The 27,194-nt window shown below is 38.9% G+C and overlaps 3 protein-coding genes across 28 annotated transcripts in view; 2 read left to right on the top strand and 1 right to left on the bottom strand.

Annotated features, from left to right (window-relative positions):
- Nucleotides 1-2,341: 2,341 nt before the first annotated feature.
- crebzf (CREB/ATF bZIP transcription factor) lies at nt 2,342-5,793 on the top strand. 5 transcript variants are annotated; one of them, XR_001814979.3, is made up of 5 exons: nt 2,342-2,545; nt 3,149-3,945; nt 4,124-4,196; nt 4,636-4,706; nt 5,109-5,793. XR_001814979.3 is itself a non-coding variant. In XM_017488716.3 (4 exons), exons 2-3 carry the CDS (start codon nt 3,188-3,190, stop codon nt 4,179-4,181), a joined length of 816 nt encoding a protein of 271 aa, XP_017344205.1. In that variant the 5' UTR covers nt 2,342-2,545; nt 3,149-3,187; the 3' UTR covers nt 4,182-4,196; nt 4,636-5,041. The 5 variants fall into 5 exon arrangements, 1 of the variants encoding a protein (XP_017344205.1); XR_008398106.1 differs by having other exon boundaries at nt 4,636-4,723; XM_017488716.3 differs by lacking the exon at nt 5,109-5,793 and having other exon boundaries at nt 4,636-5,041.
- Nucleotides 5,794-7,846: 2,053 nt separating this feature from the next.
- Nucleotides 7,847-9,752, bottom strand: tmem126a (transmembrane protein 126A). The gene is given in 5 exon segments (NM_001201283.1): nt 7,847-8,171; nt 8,820-8,934; nt 9,013-9,206; nt 9,308-9,409; nt 9,648-9,752. Coding segments are annotated over 4 exon segments (606 nt in total). The 5' UTR covers nt 9,406-9,409; nt 9,648-9,752; the 3' UTR covers nt 7,847-7,972.
- A 146-nt stretch (nt 9,753-9,898) lies between these two features.
- dlg2 (discs, large homolog 2 (Drosophila)) overlaps nt 9,899-27,194 on the top strand; it is a 284,477-nt gene continuing 267,181 nt past the window's right edge. For all 22 annotated transcript variants that reach the window (XM_053686874.1, XM_047161111.2, XM_047161112.2 and 19 more), the window contains exons 1-2: nt 9,899-11,345; nt 15,075-15,206. In XM_053686874.1, the coding sequence (XP_053542849.1) occupies nt 11,327-11,345; nt 15,075-15,206 (151 nt within the window). In that variant the 5' untranslated portion in view covers nt 9,899-11,326. The remainder of the gene's footprint in view (nt 11,346-15,074; nt 15,207-27,194) is intronic.

Here is a 27,194-nt window from a genome sequence, read left to right as displayed (position 1 = left end):
AATAGAAAATGCACAACAAAACTGAAGAACAAATGGGTGGAAACAGGAGCCAATGTGTTTGACAGAACCGTAAGAAATCGTCTGAATGAAATTGGATTTATGTATAGAAAAGCCAAACAAAAACCAGCACTAACACCTAAACAGAAGAAAAGAAGATTACAGTGGGCTAAAGAGACGCAATCATGGAGAGTGAATGATTGGAAGAAAGTGATATTCAGTGATGAATCATGAATCTGCATTGGCCAAAGAGATGATGCTAGAACTTTTGTCTGGTGCCGTTCTAATGAAATATATAAAGATGACTGCCTGAAGAAAACAAATCTAATTTCCCCTCTCATTTATGATATAGGGTTGCATGTCAGGTAAAGGCCCAGGGGAGACCTCAACAGTCAATGCACAGGTGTACACTGAAATTTTGGGCATTTTTCTCATTCCATTTATAGAAAATATGTTTGGTGATGATGAAGTCATTTTTCAGGATGATAATGCATCTTGCCACAGAGCAAAGAGTGTTAAAGATTTTCTTCAGGAAAGGCATATCAACTCAATGACATCGCCAGCAAACAGTCCAGATCTCAATCTGATCAAAAATTTATGGTGGAAATTAAAAAAACTGGTCTATGACAAGCCTCTGTCCTGCAAAACTGATCTGTCAACCACTATTTGAGAAAAAGTTTGAACCATCTTGATGGAGAATATTGTTTTTCATTAATGAAGTCCACGCCTCAAAGAATTCAGGCTGACATAAAAGCCTGATGAGGAGCAACAAATTACTAATATTTTTGTTTTGATGATTCCAATTTTTTCCTCAACATTGAGTGATTCCATAATTTTCTCCTCTACTTAATCTGGAAAAAAATATGCCATTAATTAAAACAATTTGATTTGATTTGATTTGTTTGAGGTACTGTATGTTTCATGAAGTCAGAATGTTCAGTAATTAAACAAAAATTGTTTTGTGTCATATCTCTGATTTGTTTATTTCTTATGAAGTAAAAAAAACAAACAAACAAAAAAAAAAACGGGTAAGCATCCTCTCTGGCAATTTAATCATTTTTGCCAGGGGTTGTATGTTTTTTTGAAATTTGAAATCTCAAATTCGTTGAAGCCATCTTTCAATGTAAACAAACAAATACTACCCGAACTTGAGATTTGAGGCGAAACATTAAGGTAATGAACTTCTGTACAGCGTTAAAGTTTATAATAACGTCAACTTTTAATGTTTACTGCTACAAAACAACAACAGTAGAAACCATCACAGTCATTCTAATGGTTTCCACTACAAATACCCTTACAAACCATCAGCTGTTAACCATTAAAACCATTACCAAATGGATTCCATTACATAGTAGGATATATTAAGGACTTGGGTCCAAAATAGAAGGCAACAAATTACCAATAGAGACTCACAGAGGCCATTACAATTTTCATTAAAACCCCACACACTTCCCATTATAACAATTAAAACCATTACAAATTCTATGATGGGCTGCTGGTGACATCCCTACTTCATAAAAATATTTTTAAAAACAACAGTACATTAGTAAAAATTGTTATGTATAGATAATATTAAAATGTTTTTTTAAGAGAATGTTTTAATATTTTTATTGTTAGCCAAACGATCGTCTTTGAAACAAGCATGGCTCTGTAGAAAGTTCGCGAGAATTCCGCGTCAACTCGCACTGGAATAAAGTTGGTTGGACATTCGATATTCGCGGATATGCGGTAATTAAGGGACCGTCTCTAAAGTTACATACGACATTGTTATACACGATTCTAACTTCAATAGCATTTCCCTCGAATGACTTACAGTCACAAAACCAAGTGGAAAGTGTTCATCTAGGTGTCAGGTATGATGCACACATTTTAGATTTTTGATATTTAGCAAAATAAGCTATTAAATCATATGTAAATTTGACATGTATTTCACAACAGAATGGGCTCATACACAAAATATACATTTATTTAAAACTCAATAGCATTTGAAGGGAATGATGTACAGTCACAAAACCAACTGGAAAGTGTTCATCTAGGTGTCAGGTATGATGCATACCTTTTAGATTTTTGATATTTATCAAAATAAGCTATTAAATCATATGTAAATTTGACATGTATTTCACTACAGAATGGGCCCATACACAAAATATACAATTATTTAAAGCTCACTAGCATTTGAAGGGAATGACCTACATATGCTATTGAAGTTGGAAACGTGTTTATTATCAATGTCGTATGTAAGCTTAGAGACGGTCCCTTAATTTCCGTCTATCTGCGAATATCGAACCTCCAACATCAAGCCAACTTCTTTCCAGTTCAACTCGCAGTACTTAAATCTCGCGAGATCTCCTGTCGCGCCATTTTAGGCCCGAGCGCACACATCGCATTGCTGCTTGGAGTGTCGCCACGGCTACGGTTGTAGGGCCAGAGTTTTTGTTTTGTATCTTTTATTCTTCTTTTTTTTTTACTTTCTTACATATTACGCGGTGTTTTGAGATTTTTTTAAATATTCTACGCTTTGAAGTAGGTGTGATATACACCGTTGAGGGTGAGTAAATGAGTGAAGCGTAAAAAAATGGCGTTTTATGTCTCGCTAAAAATGCTGCATCACTCCAATAATGGCGTCGGCACGCGGCCTACAGTAACAACGTCAGCGTAAACAACTAGCCAGCTAAAAATAAGGACCCATTTTTTGGCTTAATTAACTGCAACTTCAGGCCGTTCTCTATTTATATAACTTCCTTATAAATTCTTGTTGAAATGTTTAGTTAAGTAGTTAATGTTAAGAAGGAGTCGGCTAGCTGTTGTTGGCTTGAGGAAGATGTAGTTAGCTTTAAGCTAATCACGGTATCGACACAGTTCAGATTATAAACTCCCTGTTCGAGGGAACTGCCTGGAAAGTGTAGTACTCAGAACGCGTTACGTGCGTGTTTATTTCGCGTGTTATTTACAGTTTTTGTTTGCCGTTTGAGGTTTGTAAATTTTACGTGCTAGAAATCATCGTGGCCTGTTAAGGAGGCATTGTTAATACTACAATAGCTCGTAGCTAGTTAACTTCAAATACCAATTCGTTCTACAAACCATTGCTGACAGCCATGTGCATTTTATAAACATGAACGTGATTAGTGACTAAATATGTTTGGTTTTTCAGGCTATAATTCTGCAGAATCAGACCAATCAGGAATCCCTAATGGTGACCAGAAAAAGAGGAAGACTTGAGAGTAAAGGTGTGGATGCCATGTGCTCAAGCCCTTCTGAGGAATGTGACCTCGCCTTACAAATGTCTTCTGAAGGTACAATCCAGCACTCCTCACCAGAGAGCGATTCAAACGACTGGGGGCTAGACGAGCTCTTCACCTCTGATTTCAACTGGGCTTTAGAAGATGACGTGCTCTGTCCTTTCCAAGACATGGGAATGCAGGATCTAGGGTTAAGCGCGGAAGACAAGACTGATCAGGAATCCATATCCCACAGCAGAGGTTCGGCCCGGAGGCAGAAACTACAAGACCTTTCTGGGCGCAATGTGAATAAGAATGCACTGGCGGCAAGACTGAACCGGCTGAAGAAGAAAGAGTATTTGAATGGCTTGGAGCAGCGCGTTGGATCTCTGACCTCTGAGAACCGGCTTCTCAGGCAGGAGAACGGCAGCCTGAACAAAAGGGTGGAAGAACTTGAGAATGAGACTAGGTACCTGAGAGCCGTGTTGGCCAATGAGAGCATGTTGGCGCAGCTGTTGTCTAGATTGAGCGGTGTGAACGGCATGAAATTCTCTACCTCGCTTTTCCAGGCATCCAGCGAGAACGACCACGATTATGCCATGCCGAGGAAGAAAGTGAAGGTGGAGGATAAGGCCGCGCCAGGCGGTGTCTGTCTGCATGTGGACAAGGACCACGTCTCTGTGGAGTTCTGCACTAAATGTGCAGAGAGTGCAAGCGCATCACTTAAAATGTAGGGTCAAGTATTTTGCCTTTTCAGCGTTTTCCCTGAGACTGAACTAATGTAATGAGCAGCGTGTTGGACATCACAGCAGTAGTTGTCTCAATGACAAATTAACTGTACAAATAGAGACATGGCATGTATATAAGAAACTGGTTTGAATACAAGTTACTGCTAAACTTGTTGACAGTTTTCTCCTAGGTGCTTGGTCTGCCATGTGGGGTGACTGGATCTCAGAGCATCCATGACTGCCAGAACCTATGGTAAGGATCAAGATGTTGAAGACTGCACAGAAATGAGTTTCTCCTGAGATGTGCTGGAGTGTTCTGAAAGTTCACGGCACAATATGAACATGGAAATACAGTTTCCTGTAATTGATGCTAACTGAACATGTTTGAATTAAACACTTTGGAACATGCTTATGACGCATGCAGTAGTTAGTGCTCATCAACATCATAGAGGGCTAATTAGTCCTTTATTGTAAATTGTTTTAAAATGATGTAAATAGGTGATGCTTCACAAAGGGTGTTTGGTATACAGGCAATATAAATTGTAATTGGTATGGCCAAAGAGCTACGTGGAATTCCAGTCGTTGATTTATTATTAAAATTTTTTTTTGTTCAGATGAAGCCCTTTGTGAAATGTCACTAATTTCCTGAAGAACATTTTTCATGGAGCCCCTTATTTTTTTTTATGCTAAAGTGGATTTGCTGTGGGGAAAGCTGAAGAAACGGGACCAGCAGCTTGCAACATGGCCTGGTAAATTAAAAAAGGTAGTACAAGAAGCCGTGTAAGTTAACGCTTTTACTGGTACTCCATCCTGTTGCATTTTGTTTGATATTTAAAAAAAATCACTATTTTAGTATCAGTGTATTGGCAGTTAAAGCTCCTGGCCTTTTGTGCCTACCAGCAAACCATTGCAGCAGAGTATGTGTTAAAGAATCAGCTTCATCTTCACAAACAACAACACAGATGATTTCTTTTGGGAAAGTGTGACCTGTATTTTGTTAGAAGTGCATTGTATACAAGTCAATGTGTTTTGGAATCCAAAGACTGTTTAGGATTTTGAATCAGTATCTGCAAATAAATCTTATTTTTTTTCAACGCATTTGTGTAATGTACACTGCTTTTATTTTGAACTATATTAACCATTCTCCTCTTCTCTTTTTAAACAGCAGTTTCTTCATTCTCCTCAAGTGTTATCCTCCCTCTTTTCTAAGTGGATAAAGAGTGGTAATCTTGCCTTTAAGGGACTACAAACCACAAACCTTTTCCATGACAACATGCTATGTGGCCTTTATTCTGTGGGTTATGGAGGGGGAACCTTGCTTTCAAAGAGCTTGTGATGGTCCAGACATAGGGAGGGGCTTTCACACCTATACACTGCAAACATGATAATGAATCAGAGAAATTGATAGTTTTTTTTTTATTTGGTTTGATACAGCATTTAATGTAACAAACCAAGAAACAAAAATTGGGTAAGCATTGTGTAGGGCTGAAAACTTGATTTGAATTTGTTGGTCAAATATAGCAATGGAAAGTGATGTAGAAGTTACAAGTCACCTGAGCACAAAGCTCAGTCTAAAGTATGTGCAACAATTCAATTTTATAAAATTACTACAGGGTGTCCCAAAGTCCCCATATATGGGGGAATTAACACTTTTTAGCTAATGTAGCTTTATTTACAAAACATCCTCTACATGATTGACATTTCTTTGTAAAAACAGAGTCGTGGCTCCCAGTTTGGGAACAGTGGGGAGTGTGATGTGCTTGCCATGTTTCCATCTCAACCTTGGGACACCTTCCTGATCCAGACATGAGAATGCTTTAAATAAATTTGTTCTTCTTTTGTCAAAGACATTCTTAAAGGTTATTTGGGGGTTATGAACTGGAGTATGAAACATTTTGTTGATGTGTTTATTTCCACTATGTATGGAGACTTCTGGGACATGCTATAGTTTAAAATGTGTAGTGTCACATCCAGCATTGTTTCCTTTTGTTGGTCCATATAGCCAGAGTATATTGATGTCTCTCATGCTATAGCTTTGTCCTTTTTGGAACCTTTCGTTCCTTATGAGTTAGTTTGGCAGCTGGCATTTACAAAACTGCTGCAGGTGACCAAAAATACTTGCCATGTTTGGTTCCCTTTGGCCTGTTCAGAGTTTAATGGATTGGTCACTGTGATCAAAATGCAGTAGTTTGTATGAAACCAGGCCGTTTTGTTTAGCCCGTCTCAGACCGGTGGTTCTGGTCTGCTCCCACGTGTGATTTAACTGCTTAAGTGAAATACTGTGAGGGGGTTAAAGATCATAGATCAGATTAAACATACAGAAGTGCTATAGGTGAAAGCACTATTTAAGCACAATGTTGAATCTCCTCTTTCGTACTTTGTGGCAGTGGTTCCCTCTTTGTTCTCAACAGTTCAGGATGGTGTTAAAGCTACCCCTTAATATTTAGCAAAAAGAAAATATTCAAATGGATTTATAGAAGGGTGTTAAAGCTGAATTAAACATTGTTTAAAAACGGCTTGCTTGCTAATCCACAGACGAGAGACAAGTCTCTCCGATTGTGTAAAACTGCATATAAAACAAACACAAAATTCCCTCTAGAATAATAAATTGCATGATGGGGTGCTTTCTGCTGTCACCCTCACTAATTGAGAGTATTCAGATAGGAAACTTGGCCATTAGCACTTGTACTGTGAAACCAATGATGTAATAGGTTGTATGATTTATTATTTCATATAGCCTGCATTTTGATGATAGTGCACCATAGAGCATACGAACCTAACGTCTGTTGCATGGCCAGTACTAGATGCTTGAAATTGACATTAACATGCACACCAGTTTGCACACTCGAATGACTTGTAATCATTGAGGGGATTATGACTATACTACATGTACTGTTTTATGGAAACATGAATATTGGTAGGCATCACAAAGTTCTCCAGTGGGTTTGAGAGTTCTAGTTTTTAAAAATCTTATTTTGGTTTTAATGTTTTTTTTAAAATTTGGTGAACAAAATTGCCTTTGCTGTGAAAGACACAAGATTCTCCTTCAGAATTGTCCAAAATATCAGATTTTAGATGGCTGTCCTTTTTAAGAAAAAAAAAAAAAAAGATTAAATATTAAGGATAATTGTTTTGAAGCCTCTGTGATGTTCAGGGAATGTTATCTGCACTTTTGTAGTGTAGTGTTTAGAGACTGAAGCACTGACAGTGCAGTTTAGCAGGTGTGCAATGCCATAAGTAACTCTAGATTATATTAGTACATATTTAATAGTCAAACCACTAGGTACAGAAGTGAATAAAAGTTAACTTGGATCAATATAGACAATTTTATCATCAAAACCCTTAATATTTTTTGTTTAGGCTTTCATACAAATTGGGAATGTATGGTTGTAAAATTTAGATTATTTACTTTAATAATAAAGATTCTTTTCATTCTATGTTGCACTTTAGACAACAGCAACAGGTTACATGACAGTGTAGAGATGAAAGATTCATAATGATTTACAGGAGTGCTTGAAAGTTTGTGAATTTTAGAGTTTTCTATATTTCTGCATAAATATGAATTCAAACATCAGATTTTCACAAGTCCTCAAAGTAGGTCTTGATCTTTTTGTCTACTTTAAGGACTTCTATGACAAGCTGATGATGTTTTAGGTCATTTATGCAGGTATGTAGAAAACTCTAAAGGGTTCATAAACTTTCAAGCACCACTGTGTTACACAAATTCACACAACTTTTTCAAAACTTGTCTTCCATCTTTTGATTATATAAATGTAGTTGTGAAGTTCCCACTAGGAGCCCTATGCATTATTAAAAACCGTGGTATATAATTACAGCTCTTCTTGGGCTTTCTGTTAACTAGGCTTGTATATTGAGGGGGAAATGATGAGATCAGACTTTCAACCCAGTGCATTAGGCTTTAATAGCTTGTATCAAAAGGCAAAAAAAAAAAAGGGCAACAACCAGGATAGGTTTAGGTCTGTTTTCTAGAGACAGTGTAAACCCGGTATTTGAAAGTGAAATATTGGCTTAATCATGCAGGTCCTCACTGTCAGATTCTGACAGTTTAAGCATCTTTAGATAGATCTCAAAGTGCTTGGAGCCTAAATATGTACCAAAAAGTGTCTGTAGTAATAGTACAGCATACATTCTCCTCACAACAGGCTTGCTCAGGGTCAGCCAGAAGCGCAAAATGTTCCCCTTCTCTGGCATTGGAGCACTGTTGTACCTGCAAAGCAAATAAGGAGGCATTTAATATGAATTAGGCCCAAACATTCATTAACATATCTTCAGTAACTACTCTATCCTGGTCAGTGTTGTGCTGGATCTGGAGTCTATCTTGGGAGCACTGGGCAAAAGGTGGGGTGCCAGTTCATCGCCAGGATCGTACACATTCATACTCCTACGCACAGTTTAGTTTAGCCAATACATCTGCTGGAATGTTTTTGAACAGTAAGAACATGTTCAGAAACTCCACACATACAGTAACCTGAGCTTGCAATCAAATCGGAGACTTGTGAGACAGCAATGCTACTCACTGCATCGCCATGCCACCCAGATTGTGTAACAAATCAAAAAACATCAAATCAAAAAACATCATTCACCCATACAAGGAAAAGTACAGTACAGGTACCTTTATTTGTGAGTATGAATGCACCTACTAGTGTGTTTTGGGGAGGAAACCAAAGGCCCATACAATACATGACTCACTAGATGTTTAGTTGTACGTGGTAGTGATAATGGTTCAGTGTTATTGACAGAAATGTTGCTATTTGAGACGTCTGCCTGCCAGAAGGTCATTGTTGGACCCTTCAACTGCTTACTATGTAAGACAGTCTGGACAGAAGTGTCTAAGAGATGAGTAAAATAAACACACCTCGCTGCAAGCCCAGCATTGACTGGCAACGCCAACAAAATGGGGTATATTCCACCACCAGCTACACCTACTAAAGCACCTCTTAGTAGAACACAGGTTGGGCAGTTGAGGTCACCTAGAAACACAACAAAATATATATAACATCATCAGCAAACATTTATTTATTATTTATGTATTCACATTAAGCTCTTACCTGCTAATAAGGGATTGCTGACAGTTGCATTATATAATGCCACAGTTGTAAGAAAAGGAAGTACGGACATGGGGAGACCGGAAGTAAATCGTCCTTGTGTGACATTGAGCGCACGCCGATACAAACTGTTTGCAATCAGACCCGCCAGTCCAGCATTAGCACCCAAATAAACCGGGCCATATGCGAACAGCTTCCTGTTGAAAGACAGCTGATCAGATTAGGCTCAACTTGTAATAGGGCAATGATCCAAGAGGTCAGGGGGAGCACAGCTGGGGAACAAGTTCAGGCTTCCTACCTGTCAAAGTTTGGTAGCTTTTCAAATCTTTTGGACAGCATTTCCATGATCATGGCTCTGGACATTGGCTGCCCTTGACTGGTGTCTTTCAGCGACATTTTCCTACAAAACATTATCAAAAAGACATGATGCTGTGTAGACGGATGCAAAAACAACCCCATCTATTACTAGCTAATGTACAGTTCATGATCTATGCCGATAAACAGAGGATGTTTGTTTACGTTAGATATTTTCCCACGTCTGAGTTATATCTAGCTCATACATGATCAACAAAAAAAATCCTCTTGAATTAATTGTTATAACGCACGTTGTATCTGTGCCTCATTCCATTATCACTTGCCTTGCAGTTGGTTCGTTATAACAATCAGTCGTGCTAATAACATTCCTTTTCCCCCATTCCGCTCCTTCAAACCGCACAGTGCGCCGCCATAACTAACCACATGTGACTGTGAACTTTCACACCGAGAGTCAGAAATGAAAACACGTCTTACGATTGGTTGAGTTTTACGCACGCGGGTAAAAACGTCGCGCCCTATTGGCTGCTCGAACCTGCCAGTCACGGCTGGTGCGTAGTGACCCCGCCCCTGGTTGCTAAGGCGAAATCCGTGATGCTGCTGCTGCTGCTGCTGCTGAAATCGCTGCACTCGCCGTAGAGAGTCTACAATCCGAGCCGGACAGGGACGAAGCCAAAGAAAGACGGGACAAATGTAAAGTAAATCCTCACGACATGACTGGGCGTATTGAAGATAAGAGGTTTTTGCGCTAAAGAATTTGAGAGTTGAACAGTCTAGGTTGTTAATGTGCTAGCTTTAAACTTGCAGGTGTCTCCCGACAGGCGTCGCACCGACATGCCGCTGTGTGCTCGCTGAGATTAGCCGATCCCACCGACTAGCAGGATGCTTCAGTAATCCATCCATCCTTCCATCCATCCATCCATGCGGATGTTGTTTATTTTCACACACGCAATAATAATGTACGCAGCTACACATGCTCTCTTGCATTATATCCCTTTAGGTGATTGACATTAACATCCTCTGTCATGATGAGTGAATGTCAGGTTGGAGTATCTGCAGAGGCTGAGAGGAAAGTCCACTCTGACACTGACACTTCTCTTCTGCAGAATGCAATGGGTCCTGTTTTGATCTTGTATTTTGTGTGTGAAATGTTTATTACTCATACTGTAAGCCATAACTACTGTCAGTTCAGGTGTTCTGGTGCCTTGAGCTTGGCATTAATCTGACCTGAATGGAACCTAAGCCATTTAAAACGAGTTTACATAACCCGCTGATTGGGGATAAGAGTGTCTGAGTTTACTACTTGTTAAAACTTCTCCATCCACTGGTCCAGATGATTTCTACAGGGCTGCATTAATGTTGTTTGAGAGTAAAAGTGAGTACAGCGCGAACCCGTCCACCCGGGACCAACCAGCACCGCTGCGCCTTTAATATTTCCTGGAGCTGGGATTGGTTTCCACTTTAAATCTCCTCTTATCAACTTATGACCCAGGAGGCTTCTCTGTCCGGACGCTCACAGCTCAAAGGAAACGCCTTATGGATGCAGCGATCGAGTGCATTTGTGCAGAACAAAGGTCCTGCACCGAAGTCACTTCTTTTATGAACTAGGACTTTTGGCGTGACGTGTTCCTCGCCTAAGAGTAGAGACAAGATGGACTGCTCCGTTTAAAATGCTTTACTCGAAACCCCTCCTAGCTGGATATTCCTGCATGCCGGTGTACAAATTCATCGCAGTCAAAGCAGACACACACGGAGTCACTCTGCGCTGATGGAGCTCAAGTTCTCGTGGACGTGATGACGACGACGACCGTCTCGAATCTATTGGATTTCAAATGTGCAAGCTGAGCTAAATGCCATCTAACGTGGCTGCACGAGCGCTGCTGCGAAACTGGCCGATAACTCAGTACTTTAAGGCTTTGCAACTGGCCCAAGACTTCCAAAGCCATCAAACCAATGAAGGGGAAACGTACGTGTTACAGGTTCACCCGGATATAAAGAAGAAAGCATGCCTTTAAGAAAAAGAGGTGAGAGAAATAAATAAAACAACAAACAAGATCACATTCGTGATTCATCTTGTAAAACCTGGAAAACCTTAAAACATTGTCTTGGCAGTTTATCATAAAAGCCTGCCATTGTAAGCTACGTTTTGTCTGCATGCTGGTATTTGTTTTTGTTGTTTGTTTGTTTTTCATGATGATTAAGTTCATAAGCTCCAGTTAAGGTTTAATATTATGTACATTTGCAGCAATGGGTGTCAGAGTGTAATTATACACTATAGTGTACATGCACTATGCAGTCCAGACACTATAAATAGACTCCAGAATGGACCTCAAGTGTCATAAGCTTCATGTCTCGTATTTCACGACTGTTTAATAGCCTATGCCAAAGGGGAAGTAAGTTTTTACAAAGCTTTTTTTTTTTGCCTGACTAAAAGACATTAGAGCACATAAGTGCCATCCGGTGAGCGAGCGAAGGCAATTGGATTTGCAGGGTAATAACGACTTCTGCTGAAACGCCGAATAACTTTTTACTCCGAGATTCCAGTGCTGTCTGACGTTAGTACTCGATAACGAAACGCAGCTTCTCTGAATGTCAGAAGGATACACGACTTGATTTTAAAGAATCATGTCGTGACAAATAAATCTTCACAGTTTATAGATTCTCTCATCATTATGAAAGTGAAGTCAGAATTTTATTTAACTGTTGCATGTTATTTTTTTTTTCTGGCGCTTGTTGCATTTTCATTCGGATTCATTTCGGCGGATGCTTTAATCCGAAGCTAATGACGATTGAGGTATAATGAAATCCACACATATGCTGTAGCAGTTTAACACCAAAACTCTCAGCTGTATTATTCAGTTAATCATTATTCAGTAGCTACTATTGATTCTTCAGCCAGTCCCTGCAGGATTTTACATCACATTTATGGCATTGGCAGACGCCCTTATCCAGAGTGACTTCCCAGCTGACAAAAAAAGGTCACCAGGATGTCCCTTAAATGGCCTCTATGAACATCCCCTGAACGTCCATGTGTAGGGTCCCCTTGACGTCCTACGGATGTTCAAGGGAACATTCACAGGACGTCCAGCGGCCATTTGGGACGCTTAGGGCTGGGGTTCCCAAACTTTTCCAGGGCAAATCCCTCAAAATGGCATTAACATTGGACCGAGGCCCCCCTTTGGCAAGATGTCTTTAAAACACATTAAAAATACAGACTTCTGAATATATATACCCCTTTTTTTTTGTTATTAATAATTACATCTTACATCACATTATATTAGGAATTGATTGTGTGTGTGTGGTTGTTTAAGAGTGAGAATTTATTTTTCACAACAAATTGTTGAGGCCCCCCTGGGGCTCCCACTTTGAAAACCACTGCCTTAGGGGACTTCCGCTGAAATGAACACAGTCAGTAGTGTTATGATTTGATATCCTCCGGCGTCCTCGGAACGTCCGCCAGCGAACGTTATAAACCGGACCAAATGCGGACCTAAGTGGACGTTCGCAAGGTCCGGGGGACGTCCTCTATTTCCTGGGTTACATTCATCTCATTTATACAACTGAGCAGTTGAGGGTTAAGGGCCTTGCTCTAGGGCCCAACAGTGGCAGCTTGACAGTGCTGGGATTTTAACTCACGATCTTCCGAGCAGTAACCCGATGTCTTAGCCACTAAGCTACCACTGGATTGCAGAATTTAACGCAAAATCAAGCAAACTCAGCAATATTTGGAGGAACTTGCCATTTTTAAAAAATGACTGCAGATTTTCCATAGATTTAGGCAAAGACAAAGCCCTCTCGGTCGAGCTAAAAGGTCTCGTTTACCAACAAACATCACGTGAGAAACAGTTTCGTGCAACTGCAATTTTGCAACTAGTTTTCTGCCAAAAAAACTCAAAACGCACAAAAACTCTAAAAAATGTAGCAAAATCAAGCATTTTTTGGCCACAACAATCACAAAAAAATACTCCTTGAAATCCTGTATGGACTGAAGGACTGATAACTCTAGGAAATAGGAAAGGAGAAATGAAAATCTGGACATGCTACAGGTCCTGGGCGTTTCCTGGGAGATTTAAAGAGGTAAACTAAGCTGTAACGAGTTGCTCGGAAATAACTTTGAGGAAGTTGTAGGAAGATCAAACGAACGCACACCTTTGAAGAATTAATTGTGAAATGATACACTTGGTGGCATGCTGTTGTAGGAAAATAACCAACGATGGGAGGTCCTGAAGTGCGTTATTCCACTTAGCCTACCTCTGTAATGATCCAGCGACTACAATTTGTAGTTTATTAATGTCCGACACTGTAGAACCCACCGCGTGTGTGTCTGTGTGTGTGAGAAGGACGACTCGGGAGACAGGCAGCTTTTTTTTAATTGAAATTTTTTTAAAGGAGCTTCTTCCTCTTCAAGTGCGTTTCAGTGTCTTCTGCTTCAACGAAAACAAACACTACGCCACTCGCAGCTTGTTAAGTTCAAGTCTAATGCAAGTGTGTGTGTGTGTCCGCTCAGTCAGCTCCGTCTCTCTCTCTCTCTCTCTCTCTCTCTCTCTCTCTCTGGCTCACAGCCTTTCCTGAAAGGACGAACAGAGCACATAATAAACTGGCCGTAATTACACTCGAGTGAGAATCATCACGTGTTACCTGCCGGGTCAACCGGTCTCCTCTCCGTCCACAACCGGCGTTCGACCACGCCCTCTCCGCCACATACACATCATACTTTTGACCTGTTTTTTAGTTACACTTAAAGTGCACCTCTTATGATTTTTTCAAATATTACCTTTCATGTAATGTGTTACGTAGCTGTTTGTGAATGTAAAAAGTCTGCAAAGTTTCAAAAATCAACGTGCACAACAAACGGAGTTATTGACTCCCAAAAGAAGGAACCGATTCTGAACAGCTGAAACGAGTCGTTAGTGATTCCAGACTACGTAGGTTTGTAACAAAAATCCCCGCCTCTGGTCTTCATCGGCTTGTCGCTGACGGACGGAGCTAAAACTCGTTATGGTAGTGGGCGTTTCCTTTTCGATGCACACTGACAGCGGTAGACCAATCACAACACACTGGGGCATCTGACCAATCAGAGCAGAGTATGCTCTCTGAAAGAAGGAGTTTAGAATGAATCCTTTAGAACAGATCATCGAACGAGTCGTTTGTGACACTGCGGGGGGAAAGGTAATGCTGCAGTTTAAATTATGAGCATGTTAAAGTGTTTGTATGTAAATCTATTGTATGAGACCTTTAAAACAAAATTAGGCACGTTTAAAAACCATAATAGGTGTGCTTTAATTCTATGGAACATCCCGAGACCACTTATATTACAGCAGCTATAAACACTCGTTCCCACATCCTATGTTAGTAAGACAAACAATGCAACTGAGAAACTAGAAAGCTCTCAGAAAACATCACCCGATCGACAATTAGACTCTTTCCTTTGTCAAATGCCATTTTTATATCAGTTTATAATTACGATCAGAGTATGTTTAGTGTCTGCCCTACAAGTCCTAGAAGAATACAAGTGAATGAGTTACTACAATATATATATATATATATATATATATATATATATATATATATATATATATATATATATTATATATATATAAGTGATAATGGATTAGAACTTCTGACCAATCAGATTCATGAATTCACCAGCACCGTGGTATAAAGATGTTAACAGAGAACACTTGTCATGCAGAATAATAACAATAATCCCACTAGATCCCAGTGACATTAATGCTTGGCGGCTGTTTTGGCAGATACGGCCCGAGCGTTAGGGCTGCTGGAGGATTACTGTTCCAAACTGAAGAAGCCAGAGGAGCAGCAGCTCAAAGCTGCCGTCCTGCGCGTGATGGGCATCTTCAGAAGCAGCCTCTTTCAGGCGCTCATAGGTGAGTATTCAGACTTGTTCAGTAAAGGAACACACACACACACACACACACACACTCTGAAACAGGAAACGTGATGCCAGGGTTTTATGTAACGGGTCTGAACAATTTTGCTGTATTATGTTGTGAAGTTTCTCACATTGATTTTGGTGTGCAGTTTCTACACGCTGCTTCCAGTAACACACAAGGTGTTTGCACAGGCTTTTTATACGTGTTTATAATTGCTGACGTCATGTTTGCTCCAGGAACAGCTCGTTCATCCTTTCTGCAGATTTGGGCCTTTCCTGTGAAATAAAGTTATTTTTAGTCTCGCTGATATGGCAGAAGACATATTGCAGGGCCTCGTGTCTTTTTCACGTGTGCCTCGTAAGCTTTCTTTCACATTTGTTTTTGTGTGTTTAAAAACCTCAAAAATGAGTCTCTTAGCAATTATACACGAGCTGGTTTCATATTTGCTTCTTTTTGTTGTTGTTGTTGTTGATTAGGTTGTTCTTTCAAGGTCATTTGGAGTCGTGCACATTCGTGAGAAATCCTGGCAAAATGACCTAAACACCAAAATTGTGAAGTTTTTGTGATTTATTATTCTTTTTTTTTCTTATAATTTTAATCTTCATTGATATGTTGAAATTATTTGTACCTGCTTATTGAAACAGGCGTAGCTAAACATACAAGAGAAAGACAGTTATTTGCTCCAACCAGACATCGAGCATGCTATGTTTTACATATGCTACTTCTTTTATCACAAGAAATAAACTACATGCACAGTTTGATAGCGCATAATAACTCATACCTGTTCAAAAGATTCCATCTCTCTTTATGAACTAGAACTACTACCGTTGCTTTCCTTTCTCTCTCCAATGTCTTCGCGTATCCTCGGAGCATATCCTCGTCTTGTTGTAGCATCTCCTTTCGAGCTGGCTTTATTTCACATTATTTTAAAGCTAAATTCTAAAACGTATCGAAGAAGTTCTTTGATCACACTATGATTTAAATAATGTTTATATTATGTAATCCATCAGGTCCAATCAGAAGTTAAAATAAACAAAGTCATGAGAGAGGTTTTAATCCATCAAAGGCCTAATAATGACACTGAAATGTATTTCAATCATGAAGAGAGAGTGACGTAACAATCAGCATTTAAACATGATTATGTTGTAATAGTGCATGAAATATGTTATTATAACATATGCTCCCGCTTGTGTGAAATCACTGAGCACATATTTCTCACTCGCAGTTTGTGTCTGTTTCTTCCTAGCTCACGGATTTTGTTATCTGTCATTTCTTAGCACGTATCCACTATTATTGATAATGATATACATTATACATATGCACAGTGAAATTCTTTTCTTCGCATACCCCAGCATGTCAGGAAGATGGGGTCAGAGCATGGGGTCAGCCATGATACAGTGCCCCTAGAGCAGAGAGAGTTAAGGGCCTTGGGGGCAGTGGTGGCTTGGCGGTCAAGACTCTGGGTTACTCATTGGAAGGTCGGGGGTTCCAGCACTGCCAAGCTGCCACTGTTGGGTCTTTGAGTAAGGCCCTTAACTCTCTCTGCTCCAGGGGTGACGTATCATGGCTGACCCTGCGCTCTGATCCCAGCTTCCTGACATGCTGGGGTATGCGAAGAAAAGAATTTCACTGTGCATATGTATATAGGATTAATAAAGACTCATTATCATTCATTATCATTGTTCAAGGGCCCAACAGTGGCAGCTTGGCTTGAACCCCTGACCTTCTGATCAGTAACCCAGCGCTTTAACTGCTAAGCTACCACTGCCCCTTAAGCTTTATGAGCGGTCCATTGCAGAAGTTAGACAATTACAGAATATGTACTACTGATAAGACCACCCGTGTTAAGAAGATGCACCAATGTTCAAGGATATGTGTGTGTGTACGTTTGCTACAAGACTTCCTTTATACTTGTATCCTAACAGATGGATGATCTGTAGAGTCTTTGTTTTGGAAGTGTATAAAATAGCATATCAAGATGGAGTCCAGCACTTGCTTTTTGCTATGGGAATAAACATCTAATCTCTTTTTGCCATCGAAAACCTCGAGACTCTGAAGTTTTCATTCTTACTGAAGAATATTCCACGACAAATGCGGTTACTTTTGAGATTTTTCCGCGAAAACCCACAATTTATGCTCTCAACCTTTTGGTTTGAATGATTAGATGTAAGAAAGAATAAGTGCACAACGTGAAGCACAATTTATTACTAAGTCCTTATATATATAAATATATATATATAAAAAAAATTTGCACATTCTTGAAATCTTAAAACAAAACAAAAAAATCCAAAGGAAACAAAAAGATCAAATCCCCTAATTGCGCTTCTTTCTATAGGATAAGATTTCCAGATATAAGTTTTGTTAAGTAAAGTTGCTGGACGATGTCTGTAGTAATTATGGTCGATTTGCACAGGAGAAGTGACTTTCTATTTAAATTATAGAGATGCCAATGTCTTTACCGTCACACTTAAGTCTAATACATACTGCATACACCTTGTTTTAATACAATATCTGCCCTTTTATTTAGCTGCATCTTGTAGGGATTGTGGTGGTGCAAGATGCGCTTGATTGTTAGTAGGTCACATGACCATAACATGTACTGTATGTAGGACAGAACCGTCCTTGGAACCCAATAACTTACCTAAAAACCCTGAAAATGTCACTTCTTTTAAATATCATAGCTTTATTTTCTTTTTAATTGTTCAACACTTTAAACTTGGACAGTGTGCGGATTTGTTTTGGTCTCGGTGGGAGAGAATAGGAAAGAGCACTTCTTTTAGTGTCTTTATACTGAAGAAAAAGTGTAAATCACCTTTTCCCACAGGATATGACGGCATATTTACCAACATGTAGGACTGAATTTGGACAGACGCAGTGCATAAGAAAAATACTGAGAATAGCGTATTGAAACAGGATTAAAATCCCAAAGATACTCAAGTAATAATTACATTTACCCACCTCTACATCAGTATGTTTACATGGATAACAATAATCCGATATTAACCCGATTAAGGCGATACTCTGATTAGGAACCTAGCATGTAAACAGTGATTATTGATGACCTTAATCCGACTAAATTCATACTCGAAGTAAACGCAAATCGAATTAAGACGTGGAGTATTCCTGTTTTAGTCGCATTACAGACACGTACACACCTTAATCACACTAGTAACGTCGTGTGGGAGTTTTCGCCGCATTTTGCAGTAGGACACGTACACATACGGCAGTGCTCTACCGGCTACGTCTGAAACCGCATACTTACCTACTATATAGTAGGAGATATACATGTATTTTTGCTACTATATAGACGGTAAGTACGCGGTTTGGGACGCAGCCCACGGCTTCAATCAGTCGTCTATTTACACGTACAGCATGACAAATAATTAACTGCACTTGAAGCTTTCTTAAAATTAAAAATGAAACACCCAGAACTGTATACGGTGGCATGATGAAGATGAACTGTATGTTAATATGTGAAATTCTGGAGGGGACGGCGTGGCGCGGTGACGTAATGATGTTCTATAACATGTAAAACTGGAGCTTGAAAGGAATATTCTAAAAGCAACTCATGTAAACGCCTTAATCAGAATATTGTCTCATTCAGAATAAGGTCAATAATTAGATTACTGCTGTCCATGTAAACGTAGTCCATGTTAAACTAGTCTAATCCGAATAAGGCTTTAAAAAGATATGTCGGAGAATGACTGTGGAAAGAGGAAAAGGCGACGCACGTTTTAATCCGTATTTATGAAAATGTCAGCGTTGAGGTAACCATCTGATCAAACCATGGGCATGGACATGTTTATGGTTCCTGTCTTTTCAGCTGAGCTGGGTTCCCAGCCACACATCACACTGAATGGTTACTACAGTTACAGTACATAACTTTGTTTACTCCTACTGATGCATTTAACCTGTCCCCCATCGTGAAATGGAGTATAAGGCTTCCATTTAGACAATTCTGAAGGGTTCTTAAAATAAAAGTCTAGACATATGGACTGATGCAGGCATCCAACAGCAATTTGAAAGTGTCACTCCTAATTACAAAGTGTATAAACTACAGCAATGAGAAGTAACCCTTGTGTAGCAGTGAGCAGCAGTGCAAACTGTGCTACCTGAAGCTCTGTTTTGAGTTTGGGTTTCCTGCATTATTATAAATGTCACATTTTGTTATTATAATTGTAGGGTTTTACGTTGCCAACGGAGGCACTACAACTGTAGCCTAAGTGTTTCATTTCCAGACCAGAGTCCAAAATTCCACAGTGGAAAGACGGCTAATTGTCATTTCAGTGACCAGACTCATGTAAGAGATTCTAATTGATTATGACTCAGTCGCAGACATTCTGGTCTCTGACCCAATCCTCATCTGAACAATTAGAAACGAGAAATTTGCCTGCCATACTTCTGTGTCCTGTACTTGTACCAAGTAAAGTCAACTTTACTGTCATATTTATTCCAGATACATAGCATAAGAAAACAATGAAATTCTCCTGCTACAGTAATAAGCTCCTACAGCTAACAGAGAATGCATATGAGATTACAGTATATAATGGGAATATGTATTGCACATGTTTATAGTAACTGATGTTAACTACATACTTGTGTAATGTTAGCTTAGTGGCACATTCATTGCTAGATTTTATTTCACATAAACGAACTCAAACCATTCTTTGTTCAGGTTTGACGGAAAGCAAGGACGCCACGTCACGGCATCTATTTAAGCAAGGAAATCAGTCAAGGCAACAGCACTGGCTGAAATGTTACTGATGTGAGAGAGGGGGAGGGGGCGGGGCTTCCAGGGTTTGGGTTAATATCAGTCGATGGTCTTGTCTGTCATTTTTTTGGGAGGGAAAAAAGAAGACTGCTTTTTTTTGGTCTGTTATTTAGTGATTTGTCATTTTAGCATGCCACTTAATTTATTAAAATAAATGTTAATGCTTAATTTTTTTTTTTTTTGACATCTTGTTTTACACAGTTTATATATATATATATATATATATATATATATATATATATATATATATATATAATATTTTTTTTTCAGTAAATATATTTCCAATGAGTTTATCCACATGAAATTTTCACCAGACATCAGTATTAACTCAAGAAATCCACACATATGAAGAATTCACAACATTGAAGTCCCATAAATAAAATGAATACTTATTTCCCCACTATGATTTTATATATATATATATATATATATATGTATGTATGTATGTATGTATGTATGTATGTATGTATGTGTGTGTGTATGTATATATATATATATATATATATATATATATATATATATATATATATATATATATATATATATATAATGTATATGTATACACACACACACACACTGAGGTAACAACAGAATAAGACAGGTAACAACTAGCCAGATGCAAACAAGGTAGAGTTCGAGCATGAGCAGAGGAAAAACAGAAAGTAAAGGTTGCCGTAATGTTTATTATGGCATTTATGTCATTACTATTATAAGGTATGCATATTCAGGCATCTGAATAGCTGCATAATAATTCTATTTGCACTGCCTGCACAATATAAACAAGAATAACTGAAAATAAGCAATTAAAATGCATAGAATGTTAAGTAAGTTGTACAGGTTTAAGCATTAAAGCAATAAGCCAAAAAAAAACTTCAGACAGTATTTTTAAAAATAATGCTTAATATATAGATATTCTGGATGAGACATAGGCTTGCCTTTTCATTTTTTTTTTTTTTAAATTCATGTTATATGCAAATTTAATTTGACATGAAAACAAAAGGGTTCAACATGGAAGATTTTTTTTTCATGGTACACATTCCTTCGCTTATTATTTTCAGGGATTTTTTTTTCTTTACATGATCAATAACACCATACCGAGCTGAACATGGAGTTATTTAACCTTCAGTACTCTAGAGTTCATACTGGATTTAGGATCTTCTGATCCTGCAGTATTAATATCAGCGTTTTGCTGACGTTGTCTTAGTAACCGAGCTGACTGCAAGTTGTGCAAAACATCAGGGGCACAATGGCAGCCATGTCATTTTAAACCAGTAAAAGCAATGGAAGCGACATAAGTGTTTAATATGTTTTATAATTCATTTCTAAAAGGGCCTTTGGAATATATATATATATATATATATATATATATATATATATATATATATATATATATATATATATTTATAGCTTACTACTATCTTTTTTTTATACTATCTTTTTATTTCACAGTAGTCAAGGCTATTAAAATGAATACAGAAAAACCAACCACACTTATTTTGTTCATCATTAACATTAGTTATATGATGTAGTTAAACATGCAGGTTCTGCTCTTAAACGTTTTGAGGTATCAATCTGCATAAACAGAGGAGTTCAGTAAGTGTTTTACCTTTTAATGAATGAAAAATAAAAAGCATCCAGTGAACGGCAGTATTGTGGGTGGAAAACGTTTGTTGATGAGAGAGACCAGAGGAGAATGGCAAGACTGGGTACAGACTCACTGATCTTCATTTGTCCAGGTTTGTTGAGCCTGTGCCCACTGTAGCCTCAGATTACTGTTCTGGGCTGGCAGGAGTGGAACTTGATGAGGTCTTCTGCAGTTGTTAATCTCCTGCCTCAAGGTTGAGATGCTTTTCTGCTCACCACGGTTGTAAAGTGCGGTTATTTGAGTTACTGTAGCCTTCCTGTTAGCTTGAACCAGACTGACCATTCTGATGTTTTTTTTCTTCCCCCAAGCCACCCTGTATAAAACTCTAGAGATAGTTGTGCGTGAAAATCCCAGGAGATCAGTTACCGAAATACTGTACTCAAACCAGTTCTTGACCTGTATATGCGTTGACCTGCTGCCACATGATTGGCAGATTGAATATTTGCATGGATGTGCAAGGGTACAGGTGTTCTTATTAAAGTGTCCACTATAATAATGTTTAGTATTTCTTGCATAATATTTAACTTACAGTAAAATCCATTTCTTGTAGCCCAAGTTCTGCTAATTAAATCATTATTAAAACCATACTACATATTGGACAAATGACTCCTCTGGTCTTAAGTCCTGCACTTTATGTATCAGTTGAAAATCAAAATCTATGCATATTTTGTTGACATACAGACATTATTGTATATTATAAAGCTCTTATTCTCCCTTTTATTTCTTGGATTGTCATTTATGCAACACAGAACCGAGAGTAAACAATGAGGCATTGCATATATCATAACTTGTGACCCGGTAATATTTCCATCCTTTTTTTTTGTATTGAAGTTATTGTGACTCCTTAAGCATGACTGCTTCATGACTACCTAAAAGGTTGCATCTTTAAATCTGTTCAGGACACTCAAGACCTGTCTGCCTGTAAGCCCTTACTTATTGATAATCAATAAAGCACCATTAAACCATAACGGGTGAGTAGTGCTTCCTGAAATAGGAATAATCATCTTACGAGGCATTAGAGTGTGTGTAATCTGGTCGGAGCGTGCAGACTGAAGGTCCATAATGACTAGCCAAGCTGTTGTACTCCAGCACAGTGGTTTTAAAACGGAAAAAGGGTTTGAAGTTCAAATATACATCTCTATTGAGGGAACTAGAGCGACTTTCTTTTGTTTGTTTAGTCCAAAACAACTAGTATACATTAGAAAAAATAAAATCTTGCATTTTTAGTGACCTGTACAGATGTTTCTTTTTGTGTGCATATAATAATAATAATTATTTCATATAATTTTGACTTCATACTACATGTCTGCTGTTCATGATGTAAGTAATATGTTTTGCACATACTATAAAACACATTTAGCTGCATGAATTGTATAAGTGTTCTTATTATAAGTATCTTATTCGGTCCATCATCACAGCTGGCTTTCTTTTTAAGTCTCATTTGCTAAGTATCCATTATCATGCCTATTCATCTGGATCGGTTTGACACTCTGCCCATTCAGGAACCCGACTGCAGTCTGCCAATTTGTTGCACAGAGATATTTAATGGGCTCCATTTGTCAATGTCAGATGAACAAGGTTGGATGCTGCTCCCTGTAATAGTGCGGCTATGACTCTGCGCTCGTGTTTCAACAGAGTCACCGTCCCACGAGGAGCCTTTTTTTTTTGTTCTCTACTGCTAAGTCGTAATTAAATAATTTCTCTCCTGGGATGGCTTTCCCTGACAGGAGAGACAGAGGGAGAGAGAGAGAGAGGGAGAGGAGACATCAAGAATGTGGGTTTCTAGAATTTCAGGAAAGCCTGTAGTACGCCACTTTAGGAGAATGTTCTATTTTGTGTAATTTTTTTTGTTATGTGATGTGGGGTCATGGCCACGAATTATATAACTTGAACCCATGACTTAATATGTCGTTGCAACATCCATATATCCATTTTCTATACTGCTTATCATTCAGGGTTACAGGGAGCCTGGAGCCTATCCCAGGGAGCATGGGGCACAAAGTGAGGTACACCCTGGATGGGGTGCCAATCCATCACACATTGCAATTACGTACACATTCGCACACCCATTCTTTCACTTTGGACATGCCAGTCAGCTTACCATGCATGTCTTAGGACTGGGGGACTAAACCGGAGTACCCCGGAGTAAACCCCTGGGAGCACAGGGAGAACATGCAAACTCCGCACACACAGCGCAGTGGAAGGAATCAAACCCCCAACCCTGGCAGTGTGAGGCGAACGTGCCATCATACTTAATATGTAGCCTTCAGTTAATTATTTGTGTTTATTCATTTTGAGAATTCTCTTGAGGTGATGTGGGAGTGTGGCATGGTTGTGCAGTGGGTAGAGTCTCCAGTTCAAGCATGTTCTCTCAGTGTCTATGTGGGTTGTTTCTGGGTTCTTCGGTTTCCTCCCACCTCCCAAAAGCATGCCAGTTGGTGGATTGGCTATGGTACAATGTCCCTTGGTGTGTGTGTGTGTGTGTGTGTGTGCGTGTGTTGTGCCCTGTGATGTTTTGGCCTTATGCAAAGTATTTTCGCTATATGTTCGGGATCCACCTCAACCCTGACCAGGATAAAGCTGTTACTGAATGAATGAATGAATGAATGAATGAATGGCATGGGCTACCGGTATATCCATGTTGCAATGCCAGTGACTCCAGTATGTCTTTATCCTTCATTGCAAGACTAAAGTAAAATGTAATAATATTATCTTAGCATCCTGCAGCCACAGTGGTGTAATTTAGTTGATTTCTCGGTGTCTCATTAATTCATTTTAAAACACAATGGTTGCCACAAATTAAGTTTTTTTGTGGCCACAAAATAGATCTTAAGAAACTTAACTGGCCTTAATATTTTAATTAAGCGTCATATGGCTACGAGCTAAGTTTCTCGTGGCCATAAGAAGCTTAACTCGTAGCCTCAATATATTAAATTGTGACCACGTGTTATTAAAACATAACCGCCATGTCACCTCTGCGGCTCCATTATAATGTAATCCTGCGGAACCCCAACAGTTTTATGCTATTAAATGCCATTGTTTGAAAACTGTTGTAAGAAAATCCTGTGATATACTGAAAACCATGAAACAAAATCAGAAAGAGCTTAATAAATAGCTCGTGTGCTGGATCAGCGTGCTGAAACTGTAGGAAAGATACCGGAGTTCAGCAGTACTGACCTAGACAGTGTTCTTCGATAGATATAAGGTAAGTGGTCTGAAATCACAAGTCGTTGGTCTAGGATCACAGATCAGTGGTCTTAAATCTGAGGTCAGTAGTCGTATACAATGTATATAAAGTGTGTACACATCCCTGTTAAAATGGAAGGTTTATGTGATGTTAAAAAAAATATGAAGCCAAGTGACAAACAGTCAGAAATATTTTAGTGAAAAATTGGGGGAAAATACCTTACAATAATCTAGTTGCATAAGTGTGCACACCCCTAAACTAATACTCTCTTGAAGCACTTATTGATTTTATTACACCACTCAGTCTTTATGCGTAAGAGTCTTTCAGCATGGCACATCTCGGCTTGGCAATGTTTTCCTACTCTTTCTTGCACAAACATTCGAGATCCATCAGATTGTAAGGGCATCTCCTGTGCACAGCCCTCTTCAGGTCACCCCACAGATTTTTAGTTGGATTCAGGTCTGGGTTCTGGCTTCTTTTGGTTAAGCCATGTGGATGTATACTTTGGGACATTGTTGTGCTGAAAGGTGAAATTCCTGTTCATCTTCAGTTTAATTGCAGACACCTACTGGTACTTGCACTACTGGTATTTGCACCTATTCATGATAAACCTTGATAAACGTGATGCTGCCACCACCATGCTGTGCCGTTGGTATGGTGTTCTTTTGGTGGTGTTTTTTATTTGCACCAAACATACCTTTTGGAATTGGTCTCATCAGACCATAACACATTTTGCCACATGTTTTGGATTGATATATTTGAGTTTGATGTTTTTTTGTGTGAGAAAAAAGCCTCCTTACCCCTAGAAATGTGAAGAAAATGAGAGATTATTATCACATGCGTAGAGTAATCAGTACTTGTCAGATATTCCTGCAGCTCGTTTAATGTTGCAGTTGGTCTCTTGGCAGCCTTCCTGGTACGTTTTTGTCTTGTCCTTTTGCGAGTTTTCGAGGACGTCCTGTTCCTGGTGATGACACTGTGGTGCTCCATTTTCTCTATTTTATTGATGATGGCCTTTACAGTGTTCCACGATACATCTCATGTTTTGGAAATTCTTTTATATCCCACTCCTGATCGATACCTTTCAAAAAGTGAGATACTATGCATGCTATTTAAGCTCTGTGAGGACCATGGCTTAACAGCGGTGTGTAGACTTTTCTATATCCATTGTATCTTAGGTCAGTGATCTTAGATCTCAGGTCTTTGGTCTAGAATCTCAATTCAATTCAATTTTATTTGTATAGTGCTTTTTACAATAGACATTGTCTCAAAGCAGCTTTACAGAAACATATAAACACGGTATACCGATTTTAAATGTGCGAATTTATCCCAATTAAGCAAGCTGGTGGCGACGGTGGTGAGGAAAAACTCCCTAAGATGTTAAGAGGAAGAAACCTTGAGAGAAACCAGACTCAGAAGGGAACCCATCCTCATCTGGGTAACAACAGATAGTGTGAAAAAGTTCATTAGGGTTTTATATGAAGTCTGTTTGGCCTTAGAAGCAGCCGTAGTCCCAGCAATCTGGAATTGGAGTAGATGAGAGTTCCATCCAGAGGTAGGACATCCGAAAAGGATCAGGCAGGTCCGGAGAGCAGAAAGGATCTCTAATATCTCCATAAAATCTGAGGTCAGTGGTCCTGGATCTCAAGTCAGTGGTCCTGGATCTCGGTTCAGTAATCTTCGATCTATATAAGTGGTCTGTGCTCTATCACAAGACAGTAGTCTTAAATCTCAACGGAGTAGTCTTATCCCAGATCTTAGATCTTAGATATCAGATCTTAGATATCAGATCAGTGGTCTTATGTTTATGGGCTATGTTAGGACTATGTTTAGACACTGTGCTCAGTGAATCAGTGCTTCAGATTTATCTTTACCTGTTCTTCTGTAGGAGGCACATGCTGACCTGCAGATATAAATGTGCTGCAATGTTTCCTTTCCAAAGCCTTTGCCGCCAGAGCATTAACACATGCAAACTGCTGACCTTCTCTGGGTCTACCATTAATTAATACAGTCATGATCTACTTTGTGTGTACTTCAGACAGTAAAATATTGCCACCTTGTGGAAATGAAAGAGAATCCTGTCATGTAAGTTTAACTGGCCCCCTGAACGTTCCCCAGCAATTCAATAATCAAATATCACACACAATAGGTCTAAAATGTCATACTTTTTGAACATATAGACACGATCCTGTGTCTATATAGCAACAGTGACTGTTTCTTGTGGGGATAAAAAGGTCACACTAAGTGAATAAATGTAATAACTTGTGTAGTAATGCATCTACTACCTTCATTTGGAGGCCAAATCAACACCTTGATCTCTTTGTCATGTTTCTCAAACCATTCCTGAACAATTTTTGCAGTGTTATTCTGCTGAAAAAG

The sequence above is a fragment of the Ictalurus punctatus genome, chromosome 16 (genome assembly GCF_001660625.3).
Source record: "Ictalurus punctatus breed USDA103 chromosome 16, Coco_2.0, whole genome shotgun sequence".
Taxonomy (NCBI): domain Eukaryota; kingdom Metazoa; phylum Chordata; class Actinopteri; order Siluriformes; family Ictaluridae; genus Ictalurus; species Ictalurus punctatus.
The sequence above is the reverse complement of the archived record's forward strand: the minus strand, read 5'-3'. Positions and strand labels throughout refer to the sequence as shown.

Bases quoted from the DNA above. Each gene is read 5' to 3' on its own strand.
- crebzf (XM_017488716.3), top strand. From the start codon at position 3,188: ATGGTGACCAGAAAAAGAGGAAGACTTGAGAGTAAAGGTGTGGATGCC. The intron at 3,946-4,123 runs GTAGGGTCAAGT...ACTTGTTGACAG, and splicing joins GCAAGCGCATCACTTAAAAT to TTTTCTCCTAGGTGCTTGGT.